Source organism: Indicator indicator, chromosome 5 (assembly GCF_027791375.1).
Source record: "Indicator indicator isolate 239-I01 chromosome 5, UM_Iind_1.1, whole genome shotgun sequence".
Taxonomy (NCBI): domain Eukaryota; kingdom Metazoa; phylum Chordata; class Aves; order Piciformes; family Indicatoridae; genus Indicator; species Indicator indicator.
In genome coordinates this window covers 1,993,888-2,005,252 of record NC_072014.1, presented here as the reverse complement: position 1 = coordinate 2,005,252, position 11,365 = coordinate 1,993,888, and the positions used below count along the sequence as shown (strand labels likewise).

General features: G+C 46.9%; 1 protein-coding gene across 1 annotated transcript in view; it reads left to right on the top strand.

Moving 5' to 3' along the window:
* The first annotated feature begins 3,865 nt into the window (after nucleotides 1–3,865).
* Nucleotides 3,866–11,365, top strand: part of ERBB4 (erb-b2 receptor tyrosine kinase 4) — a 538,583-nt gene continuing 531,083 nt past the window's right edge. Inside the window, exons 1-2 of the mRNA XM_054380880.1 lie at nucleotides 3,866–3,878; nucleotides 4,051–4,202. Of these exons, the coding sequence (XP_054236855.1) occupies nucleotides 3,866–3,878; nucleotides 4,051–4,202 (165 nt within the window). The remainder of the gene's footprint in view (nucleotides 3,879–4,050; nucleotides 4,203–11,365) is intronic.

Below are 11,365 nucleotides of genomic sequence, written 5' to 3'. Positions count from 1 at the left end.
TTATAAATTATGGTTACTCCCACATTGGCTTTGGGACAGCAGTTCTCTCCCACTCAGAGATGTTTCCGCAATGGCTGCATTGCTGGTTGGGTACCACTGGCAAAAAAATCTGCAGTGCTGCACCCCCCGGTTGACGTAGTATAGTCTCACTTTTAGTATGCAACTTAGTTACAGGTAACCTTTTTTGTTTATTTATTTATTTATTTAATTTTGGTTTTATTTTTGGGTTGCTGTTGAGGGGAGTTGACCTGTCAGGACAGCACAGAAGTGCAAAAGCCAAGCCAATCCATGCAGTGGCTGAGACGATTGTCTCTGGGCAGTGACTTTCCCTAGTTTCCCAAATTCTGTGGCAGAGTTGGGAGGAGCCAGGTTGCACAAATCTTTTGCCAAATATCACAGAATACCTCCAGTTGGAAGAGACCTCCAAGCTCATCCAGTCCAACCTTCCACCCAGCACTACAGGCTCAACACCAAACCATGTCCCTAAGCACCAGTTCCACAGCCACTTGAACACCTCCAGGGATGGTGACTCCAGCACTGCCCTGGGCAGACCATTCCAATGGCGGAGAGTCCTCTCTGCCAAGAAATGTTTCCTAGCATCCAGCCTGAACCTCCTGCTGCAGCTTGGAACCATTTCCTCTCCTTCTGTCCCTTGCCACCAAGGAGCAGAGGCTGCCCCCTCCTCACTCCAACCTCCCTTCAGGGAGCTGTAGAGAGCAATGAGGTCTCTTCAGGCAGGCAGCAGAGGCCTAGGTGTAACCTGGAACAAAGAGATGTTTCATGTAACAGAGGATAGTTCTTTTTTTAAGACAGAAATTAAATGCTTGCAATTACTGAGATAAATGTAAAGGATCAATGTTATTTCTTCTTCATTCATCTGAAAGAATTGAATTCCATAGCAATATCAAAACCTGATAGTGACTGTAGTGGTTTGCATGTACAAAATTACTTGCACTCAAATAAAATTTGCCACCCCAGATGACATCTGGGTTGGCTTCACCTCCGTTGAATCCTCTTGCAAGAGCAGGATGCAGGTGTTCTGCCTCCTTACAGCAACAAATGGATAAATTAGCTTCTGGGAGACGTTTAATGGGTGTGCAACATAAACTAGCCGTGCTGCAGTGTAGCTTTATTAGCTGAGCTGCTGGAATTGTTTTCTGATCTGTGTTGATCCTTAGCACTGATTACAAAATGAAACAGAAATTATTTATTAGTCCTCTGGAGCTTAAGACAGAACAATACTTACTCGGCTGGAAACACAGTCAGGCTTTTTGGATGAAGGCTGCTGCATTTAATGAAGAAGAAAACAAACCAATTTTGTAATTGGTAGCAAACATTTTCATCCATCTTCTGGCAGGGACAGGAGTGTGGTGCCCAGGAGGGTGGAGTTGCTTGTAGGGCAGATCGTGGTCTTATTCTGAGTAAGACTTTAAGTAGGAACCAGGATAAAATCATAGAATCACAGAATTGTCAGAGCTGGAAGGGACCTCAAGGATCATCCAGTTTCAACTTCCCTGCCATTGGCAGGGACACCTCACACTAGAGCAGGTTGCTCACAGCCACATCCAGCCTGGCCTTAAAAATTTGGCCTTAAAAACTTGGGGCTTCCACCACCTCCCTGGGCATTCAGTTCCAGTGTCTCACCACCCTCATGGTGAAGAAATTATTTTCGACATCCAATCTGGATATCAAAAGTGTTGCTCCATTCCCCCCAGTCTTATCACTACCTGACACCCTAAAATGCCCTCCCCAGCTTTTTTGTAGCCCATTTCAGATACTGGAAGGCCACAATAAGGTCTCCTTGGAGTCTTCTCCTCTCCAGACTGAACCACGCCAACTCTCTCAGTCTGTCCTCATAGCAGAGGAGCTCCAATCCTCCGATCACCCTTGTGGTCCTTCTCTGGACACATTCCAGATCTTTCCTGTAATAGGGGCTCCAGAACTCGACACAGTAGTCCAGGTGGGGTCTCACCAGGGCTTTGTATTTCAGAAAGCAAGATGTGCCATCCCCTACTAGCAGTACTTGATTATTCCAGGAGTTTCCAGTGCAGAAGAGCTATATCATGTCCCAGTGGGACTATGTCTTTCCATCTTGGGAATCTCCCCAAATGGCTATTACAGATATTAAAAATAACATGTTGTTTAGGTATGCTTTACTCTATGTGGTGAGGTTCCACAAGAAAAAAAAAAATCAATTGCTTATGTTGGTCCTTTAAATTAAGCTTTTAAATGAGGTGGTAGTTGTTGTTTTTTAAACCTGGGCAAACCCAGACAGTCTGGGGGTTTTGCAATGCAGCCTAATGAATATATGTCAAATATTTCAAGTTTGTTAAGTTTCAACATAACAAGGACTTGGAAATCATACTCTTACCCCATCAGAAGGGCGTAGAAGGAAAATAATAATAATAATAAAATCCCTTAGAGTATTTCCTTTGGTTACTAGACCAAACATGTACTTCCAACCTCAGTCCTGTAAACTCCCTGCGCAGCTTTGGTTCGTACTGTTTAGCCACTGGAAACACAAACCCTGAAAGTGATCTGATAAAACCATCCTCTGAATGGCTTACCATGAAACCAGCCTCTGCTATCTCTCCCTGATGGGGAGTTACAGTTCAGGAGGAACAGATTTTTGCTGCCATTTTTAGGGCAGAGGGTGCTTCCTTAGGAGAAAACCTTGAGCAGCTCATGGGTTTCTGGCTGCCACCCGAAGCTTTTTGCCAAGAGGCTGCTTGAAGCTCCAATCACCCTGGCACAAGAGCAGATTGCTCTGCAGCACAGAGAACAGAGAGAGAACTGTTCCCATTTCTATTACAAAAAAGGCAGGGGGGTAGTAAGTAAGCAGTTAGTAACAGTAGTTCTCAAAAAGCTAATTACTTTTGATATTTAAAAAATAGGACTCACATCATTCAAAAGAGCATATTTTAGCCAATTTTACTGATTATGGCTCCAGTTGTGGAAAGTTTTGTTTGTATTGATCTCCAGGAGTGGGAATGGCTCCAGAAATGCTGCTCTTGTCTGGCACATATTTTGCACAATAGAATGCCCCTTTCTGGAGTTTGGAGATATTCAGATTCATTTATTTGCAGGTAAGAGCAACCCACCAGCTGCTGATAAAGTGGACAAGTGAGTGCACACACACCCCCACACAAAAAGCCCAGCCCACGTTTGACCATTTGCATAGCAGTGCTGTCTTGGCAGGCTGGGTGAAAAGCTGCTGCCGTAAAACGCTACTGCTGTGTTTCTTCCCTACATTTGGTTTTGGGTTTGCTTGCTGCACAGCAGGCTGATAGTCTCAGCTGTGAGTCTGCAGTGGCTTTGAACTGGACTGCAAAACATAGAGCAGAGTGATATAATATTATAGGGCATCTCCTGAAAACTAACTTAGGATGCTGTTTCCTAACTCATCTGACTGTCCATTGTGTGGCGACTTGTGGAAAGGCAGCATGGCTTTTGCTGGTCTCTTTTTCCTGTTTAATTGCATGAGGCTGGGAAGAGCTGGAGTGTTCAGGGTAGTGTGGGAAACACGGTGTTCGGTATAAGCCATCTGGTCAGGTTGCTCTTGGCTTGTCCAACAGACCTTTCTGAACATAGGTGAGTAGGGAAAATGTGGGATTCCCCAGGTCATCTTGGATACACAGCTCTCTCCAGCCTTACATTCCTCAGTATGTCATTAGCACCTCTCTGTTCTGTTATTAGCAGAACTTGTAGGGCCCTCTCTGAGCCCTGGGTTTGAACCTATAGATGTTGGGATCAACTAGTTTTGCATTTTCTCTGCATTTCTGCACATTCAGCTTGTCTGCCTTTGCTGGTAAATACCAGCACTTCATCTCATCTGGTGAGGTGTAGTTAAACTGCTGAGGTGGTCATGGACCATATTTGTACCTTCCCGTTCGGGTCACCTCTGCTGGGGTTTTGTCGAGGAATCAGTCTGGTGAATCACTCAGGATTTGTGTTACAATTACCTGTATCCTTGCATCGTAGCTTTATTTCCTTCTCTTCTCCTGTGCCCCTCTTCCACACTCATCCTGTCTGTTCTGTGGTTTCTTGCAGTGTGTGCTGGCACCGAGAACAAGCTGAGCTCCCTCTCTGACCTCGAGCAGCAGTACCGGGCTCTGCGCAAGTACTATGAGAACTGTGAGGTAGTTATGGGCAACCTGGAAATCACCAGCATTGAGCACAACAGGGACCTCTCCTTCCTGCGGGTAAGCAGCCTGCTTCTTTCCTTACAGCTTTGTGTTCAGGGCAGTAGCTACCAGTGCTGGGCTGGAGAAGTGCAAATCTCTTTCCCACCAGCTCCACTGCAATATAAGAGGACAATAAAATGTCAGAGAAGAACATCAGTGCCGTTGCTGTGGCAGGTGCTCTGAGCGCACGTCATTTAGGCTGATCCAGGGCTCGAGGGAGAAAGCCGTGTCACTATGCAGAGTAGGGGGGCCCACACAGGTCTCTATCCCCTCTGTCACCAGCAGCCACAAAGCAGGTAAGGTAGGGTTTAGAAAAGTCATGGAGATAAGCACTGAAGGCTTGGAGAAGCTAATCTTAGTAAAGTGCTCTGCATGGACTGAGTGATAGACTAAGCAAGGGAAGAACTCGGGCAATGTTTGTAAGCATTTAAGGGAAAAGAAGTGATTGGTCAAGAAGCATAAAAGCCTCTGTCTGTACAAGACTGGAGTTAGGAGCCTAACTGAATCTCCAGCATCCAGGGGAATGTCTGTGATAGAGGAAGGCTGTCTGACCACTGTGGTACCTGGGTTGTATGCTCTCTTTTGAGTAATCATCATGCTTCAGGGTTTCTGAAGGGGCATCTCATGGTGGTTGCCTGTTAAAGTGCTAGCAGCCACGCAGGTCAATGCTGAATTACAAGAGCTTAAGCCCACCACTATTTAATGTTCCAAAACTGATGATGCTTGAAGAAGTGTCGCAGTAGATGATTGATGCAGTATACTTAGGGGAACATACGAGGATGCTGCAGGTGATGTGTCTGCAGCATGGAAGAAAGTGGTAGGTAGGTGTGAGGCCCACACCAGAAAAGGCAGCCTGCGGCAGTGTGGTTGCCATGGCACAGAGGATGGTTTACACTGCTCCTGTCCTGTGGTGTGGCTTGCATGCACACAGAGTGCTGCTGTCAGGTTTCAGGGTTCGTGTGGAATGCTCACCAGCAGCACGGAGCAAGCGGCGGCAGCAGGGCTCGGATTCGGCAGCAGGAAGCGGGCGGCCAGACTCAGCACAGCAGGTTGTGTTACGCTTGGCCCTCAGGCTCCACTTCAGTCTGCACAAATGGCAGCTTGCCATTCCAGGCTCTAACAGAGGCAAAGCAGATTCTCCAGCAGCCTGCTTAGCTTTGCTTCATGTTAAATTTGTTGGGGATTTCAGAGGATTTCCATTCTATACATTGACCTGTGTTTACTCAGAGCCTCCACAGGACTGCTGAAAGATCTGTGAGCAAGTCTCAGCTACCAGCTACATCTGGAGCAAAGTCTAGGGTGCTAATTGCAGTCAGACTAACAGGTTGCCTGTTAATTTGAGCGACAAATGCCTAGGAAGTAAATGCTATCTATACATTTCGCAGTTGTGGCAGGTGGGGAAAACACATATGCCTGTGCTCTGAAACAGATACAGCCTTGGTGCAGCTGGGCCAATGTTTCGCACCACGTTAGGCAGCAGACAGATATCTCCTATGGGAGCAGGATCCATGCACTGATTCGGGCATTGCTGGGATTTCTAGTGCCCCCGAAGCCCTTGACTGGGCCTTCGTGCATGGCTGGAATTCGTCACAGATGGTTCACCTGTTTCACCTCTTTATGCCTCCTGTTGGTAGGTAGGGAAAGCAAATGATGTGGCAATTTGAGGAGTTACGTTCCTTGTGGAAAGCTGCCATAAGTAAAGTGAAGTATTGGTGGAAAGGGGGCATTGGAATCAGTTAGGAAGAAGAGTCATGTAGTAAACGAAGGCGGTTTGGTCACTTGTACTTTGGGGTGGCAGCTACTATCACTTTTTAATTAGTTTTATTACTTTTCTTACCTCTCTCACAGATGTCTCAGCAAAAAGCAGATCTTGAAACAAACCGCAGCAAACTGGAAGTCTAGTTAGTATGATAAATTGTAGTCATTAAACTAGAAAAGCAAGGAGAGGAGAACATGTTCTAGGAGAGGCAAATAAATAAATAAATGTTGGCATATTTACACCGATAATTCAGCATTCATTAGTTATGCAGCATCACTTGATTTATCACTTTAAAAATGGGTTTAATGGCCAAATGAAGGTGGCAGATGGCAGATAACTAAAAGAAAGGCTTTTTGTCTCTCTTAGACTTAAATATGGTAAACTCGTTGTGCAAGTTGATGTTCCTCCAGCCTGCTCCTGTTTTCTTTAGACTCTGCTGCAGAAATTGCCTCTTCATGCACTCAATGGACTTCAGATAGGCAGCTGATGCATCCTTGGTTTGTCTGTGTGCCTGGCTGATGGTTACCGTGGCTGTGGGTGCCCTCCTGCCTCGTCATTAGTGCTCAGCTTAGCTAGGCAGCCTCTCGCTCCAGGAATGAGAGAAGGCCTAGTGAGCTAGGCATGCTGAGCCTTTTTATCATGCAATGATAAACAAATTGAAGTGGAAAAAAAGCCTGTAATTTTATTTACCCTGAAGAGGAACATTAAAAGATCATCATCCCATCTCTCATATTTATTTAGACATTTATTCTCTAAGTAGATTTGCTTTATGCCTATGATTTAGCTCTCTGGATATCTGATGATGATGACTAAAAAGGGCTGCCTGTCACCTGAATGAAGTGCTCAACCACTTAAACTTCCAGGCCTGCAAGTGCCTGGCTTTGAGGTTGCAGGGAGCTTCATTTATGCAAGAAGGGATTGCATGTCACCAGTGTTTTTTTCCTAACCTTCTCAGATGTGCTCAGAACAGGAGTATAGATCTGCTGCTTTCATTATATGTATTTTATTTTTGCTCCTGGTCCTATTGCAGTCTTGGTATTGCTTGCCTGTGGATGGCCAAAAGAAGGATGAGCTATTGCAACGTGAAGCTGTCCTCTGCACATATCACCCTGCAGCTCCATCAGTCCTGTTCCTTCTGCTTGGTACTTCCCTCTACCATGGCCACAATGGGTGGCCTGATAAAGGAAAAAGTGTGTCTAAGCCTGAGTGCTGGGCAAGGCAAGCTGTTCTGACTGCAGGCTGATAGCTGGTTTGCTTTGGAATTCTTCTGAGGCTCAGCTTACACACAGAAAATGTCCACTGCAAGCTTTGGCAATGACATGAAGCTTAGGTTAATGTCCTGGATTGCTGCCTGTCATGACCAAGGCAGGCTCTCCACTGTCACAGGCACTGCAAGTGTAGGGAAAGGCACTTACTGTTTCCAGGAGCATGACTGAACCAGGCAGGACAAATAATTGGGTGGAAAACGGTCCCCAAGGGCTCCTTTGTCCCAGTCACATGTCCAGGCTCTCCTAGCAAGTTGGCAGTGACTGCAGGAAGAGGTCAGGCTCCATCTCCCACTGCTTCCCAACCCACTGGCGTCCTTCAACTAAATGCATGGGCCAGCATCTTGCACTAGATCTTGCTGCATGAGACTAGAAAAGCTGGTTGAGCTGGTGTGTAACTTGAGTCTCGTGAAGGCTAGAGCTGAGATTTATTTCCCTACTTTGAATTTCAGAAAAAAAAGATCTTGAGAAGCTCAGGTTGTGAACTCATTCATGTTGCAAACAACTGGTTTCAGAATCACACAGCATCACAGAATTAACCAGGTTGGAAAAGACCTTTGTGATCATGCAGTCCAACATATCACCCAACACCATCTAATCAACTAACCCATGGCACTGGGTTAGTGCCTCATCCAGTCTGTTTTAAACACTTCCAGGGTCGGTAGGCTCAGGGTGACCTCATTGCTGTCTACAACTACCTGAAGGGAGGTTGTAGCCAGGAGGGAGTTGGTCTCTTCTCCCAGGCAACCAGCAGCAGAACAAGAGGACACAGTCTCAAGCTGCGCCAGGGGAGGTTTAGGCTGGAGGTGAAGAGAAAGTTCTTCACAGAGAGAGTGGTTGGCCATTGGAATGGGCTGCCCAGGGAGGTGGTGGAGTCACTGTCCCTGGAGGTGTTCAAGAGGGGATTGGACGTGGCACTTGGTGCCATGGTTTAGATAGTCATGAGGTTTAGGGTGACAGGTTGGACTCGATGATCTTTGAGGTCTCTTCCAGCCTTCTTGATTCTATGATTCTATGATTCTATGATTCTATGATCCCAATGTCCAATCTCTCTTTCTGGGAAGAATTTCTTCCTCACATCCAGCCCAAACCTCCCCTGGTGCACCTTGAGACTGTGTCCTCTCATCTTGTCACTGGTTGCCTGGGAGAAGAGACCAGCCCTCACCTGACTACAACCTCCTTTCAGGGAGTTGTAGAGATCAATAAGGTCTCCCCTGAGCCTCCTCTTCTCCAGGCTAAATACCCCCAGCTCCCTCAGCCTCTCCTCACAGGGCTGTGCTCCAGACCTCTCCCCAGCCTTGTGCTATAGATCCCTCCTCATCCTTGGTGGCCTTCTCTGGACACGTTTGAGCATCTCATCTTTCTTAACCTGAGGGGCCCAGAACTGGCCACAGTAAGCAGGAGCCTATTTAGTGTCACTTGGCCAAGCTGACTGTATTGTGGACAGTTCTTATTTCTTACCAGCAGCTTTGTATTCAATTCTCCAAGTAAAATACACAATTAGTATATCACAAAGCAATCTGCTGCAAGTATTCTGCCTGTTAAACACACTTGGTAAACGAGAGTTACCTCTGACTAATCCCCAGCCTTTCAGTGAGTCAGTCAGTAAATTGTCTTCTCGTGCGTGGATTTTATTTAACCAATTCAGATTATTTATTTTTGAGGACATGACCAAAATTCTGTGCTGCTCCCTGCCATAACTCTCCCAAATGATCGTGGACTGCAATCAACAGCCTTGAAAATGATCTACCACTGCTTTATAAATTCTTTTTTTATTTACCTCTGTGGAGTCTCTGTAGCACCCCTGGCCACAGCTACACTGGCAACCATCTCTCTGGGCAGCCCATAACAGGGCTCTGTCACCCTTACAGTGAAAAAGTTTCTCCCTCTGTTCCCCGTGGCACCTCCTCTGCTCCTGCTTGCAGCCATTGCTCCTTGTCCTATCACTGGACATTCCTGAGCAGAGCCTCTTCTACACCTATTTGGTATTCATTTTTATTCTTGTCTGGATTTGGTCTGGGATTTTTTTCCCCCTTAGTTTCATCTCTCATAAACAATTAGATGGAAAATAGTTTTTGTGTTCACCCTATGGATATTTTCTGGTTCCCATCATAAAAAGGACATGGAACTGTTGGAGTGAGTCCAGAAGAAGGCCACAATGCTATGCGGACAGGTTGAGGGAGCCAGGGGTGTTCAGCCTGGAGAGGAGAGGACTCCAGGGGGACCTTCCAGCTGCCTTCCATTACCTGAAGGGAACCTACAGGAAGGCTGCAGAGGGACTTTTCCTGAGGGTGTCTAAAGACAGGACAAGGGGGTATAGTTTGAAGCTGAGGCAGAGCAGGGTTAGACTGGATCTGAGGAAGAAATTCTTCAGTATGAGGGTGGTGAGACTTGGTGGGAGGTGGGAAGGTGGTGGGAGTGGGTTGCCCAGGGAGGTTGTGGATGCCTTCTCCCTGGGGGATCTTCAGGGCCAGGTTGGATGAAGCCTTGGGCAGCTAAGTCTGGCTGAGAGGCATCCCTGCCCCTGGCAGGGAGGTTGGAGTGGATGGTCTCTGAGGTCCCTTACAACCTGAGCCATTCTAGGAATTATCTGCCTGTCTTTTAACAGGATGGGTGTTCCCTGGTGGGCAGCTTTACAGCCACTGCAGTTACTGCAAAGATGTATAAGCCCTTCCTCCCTGTGTCAGCAAGCATAACCATGTGCTTGGCCAAAACCAATGCCAGCCCATACTTGGCACTTGCCTTACTATCCTCTTTATATTTTGTGGCAGATGGAATTTTGGGCAGTTGGGTTTCACATATTTTTGCTGCTGGTTGTGCTTATAGCGTTGGAGGAGACTCTATTAGGCAGACCCCTCCAAGGCAGGAGGACTGCCAGAGAAGCCATGGGAAGAGTTGGCTGCAAACCATGCTGCCTGCCCCCCACCCCCGGCATTCAGAGATGCTTCTGGTTTAAAAAAAAAAAAAAAAAAAAAAAAAAAAAAAAAAAAAAAAAAAAGCAATCCTTTTAATTTTTTTTTTCCCCAGCTTTTTGGTCTTTTTATAGCAAAGCAGGTCTAAGTTGACCCTTCTAAAAGCTCTGGAGACAGATCTCAATGGAGACATGGGCACAGAGGGAGCCTGCAGCCTGGACAGACATGTTGGGAAGGGAAGTGCTGAGTCAGGAGGATATTGCCTTGTCCAGTTTGCTCAGCAGATCACTGTGCTGATGTGTATGGCTCCTGAAGTTCTGGCAGCACAGCCCTTCATCCCCTTCTGCAGCAAAACAGGCTTCCATAGGGTCCCAGCTCAGCAGAAAGGGAGTGTGAAGTAGTGCCTGTTAGGAGGCCCCCAGAAAGAGAGGATACAGGGTGGCTATGCCTGGGCAGAGGGTTTTTTTCCCCAGAAGTGATGGAAATCATTGTAGTCTGGCTCTACACCTGCATGGGGTTTTGAGGGGGCTTCACTGAACAAAGCTGCCCTGTAGCATTTGTCCCACAGTGAGCTGCATCAAGACAGCCTCACTAGCATGTGTTTTGTCCTTGGCTAGCAAAAGGCAAAGTGGCCTCCAGGTAATGACAGACCTGGAAATCAAATACATGTGTTTATGTATTTGTAATTGCCCTCCCAGGACCTTGTCCATTAGAAGGTGAAGCACGAATAGGCAAGTGATGGTGCCAGCAGCAGTCTGAGCTGCAGAGCTGTGCATGCCACATGGAAGAGGACACCTCCAGCTTGCTGTACAAACCTGGCTAAGGCACCCAGTGCACACAGCAATAAACACAACTGCTGTGCTAGATGGGTCACAGGAGGCGTGCCAGGCTGTGCTTCTGTGATGGGCAAGATGTTTTATGCCACCCATGATTAGCTGCCAACTGTGTTGGATGAACCAGAGCCATGTGTGTAACCCAGCTCTCCTCTGGGAAGACAGCTTCTTCTGCCATTTCCTATGGCTTTTGCAGACACAAGGTCTTAAAATAATCCAAGCAATTTAAACTGATCTCAAACTGGCCAGGGAGTATTGATTGCCAAGGTGAGGAGCAGCCTGGATTTGTGGGATCTTCCAGACCTGTCCTGTGTTCAGAAGTGGGTAGTGACATGGGAAACCCATGCTGTGGCCACAGTGAGTATCTGAGTGCCAGGTGGTATTATGGTAACTCATGTTCCCATTGCCCTTG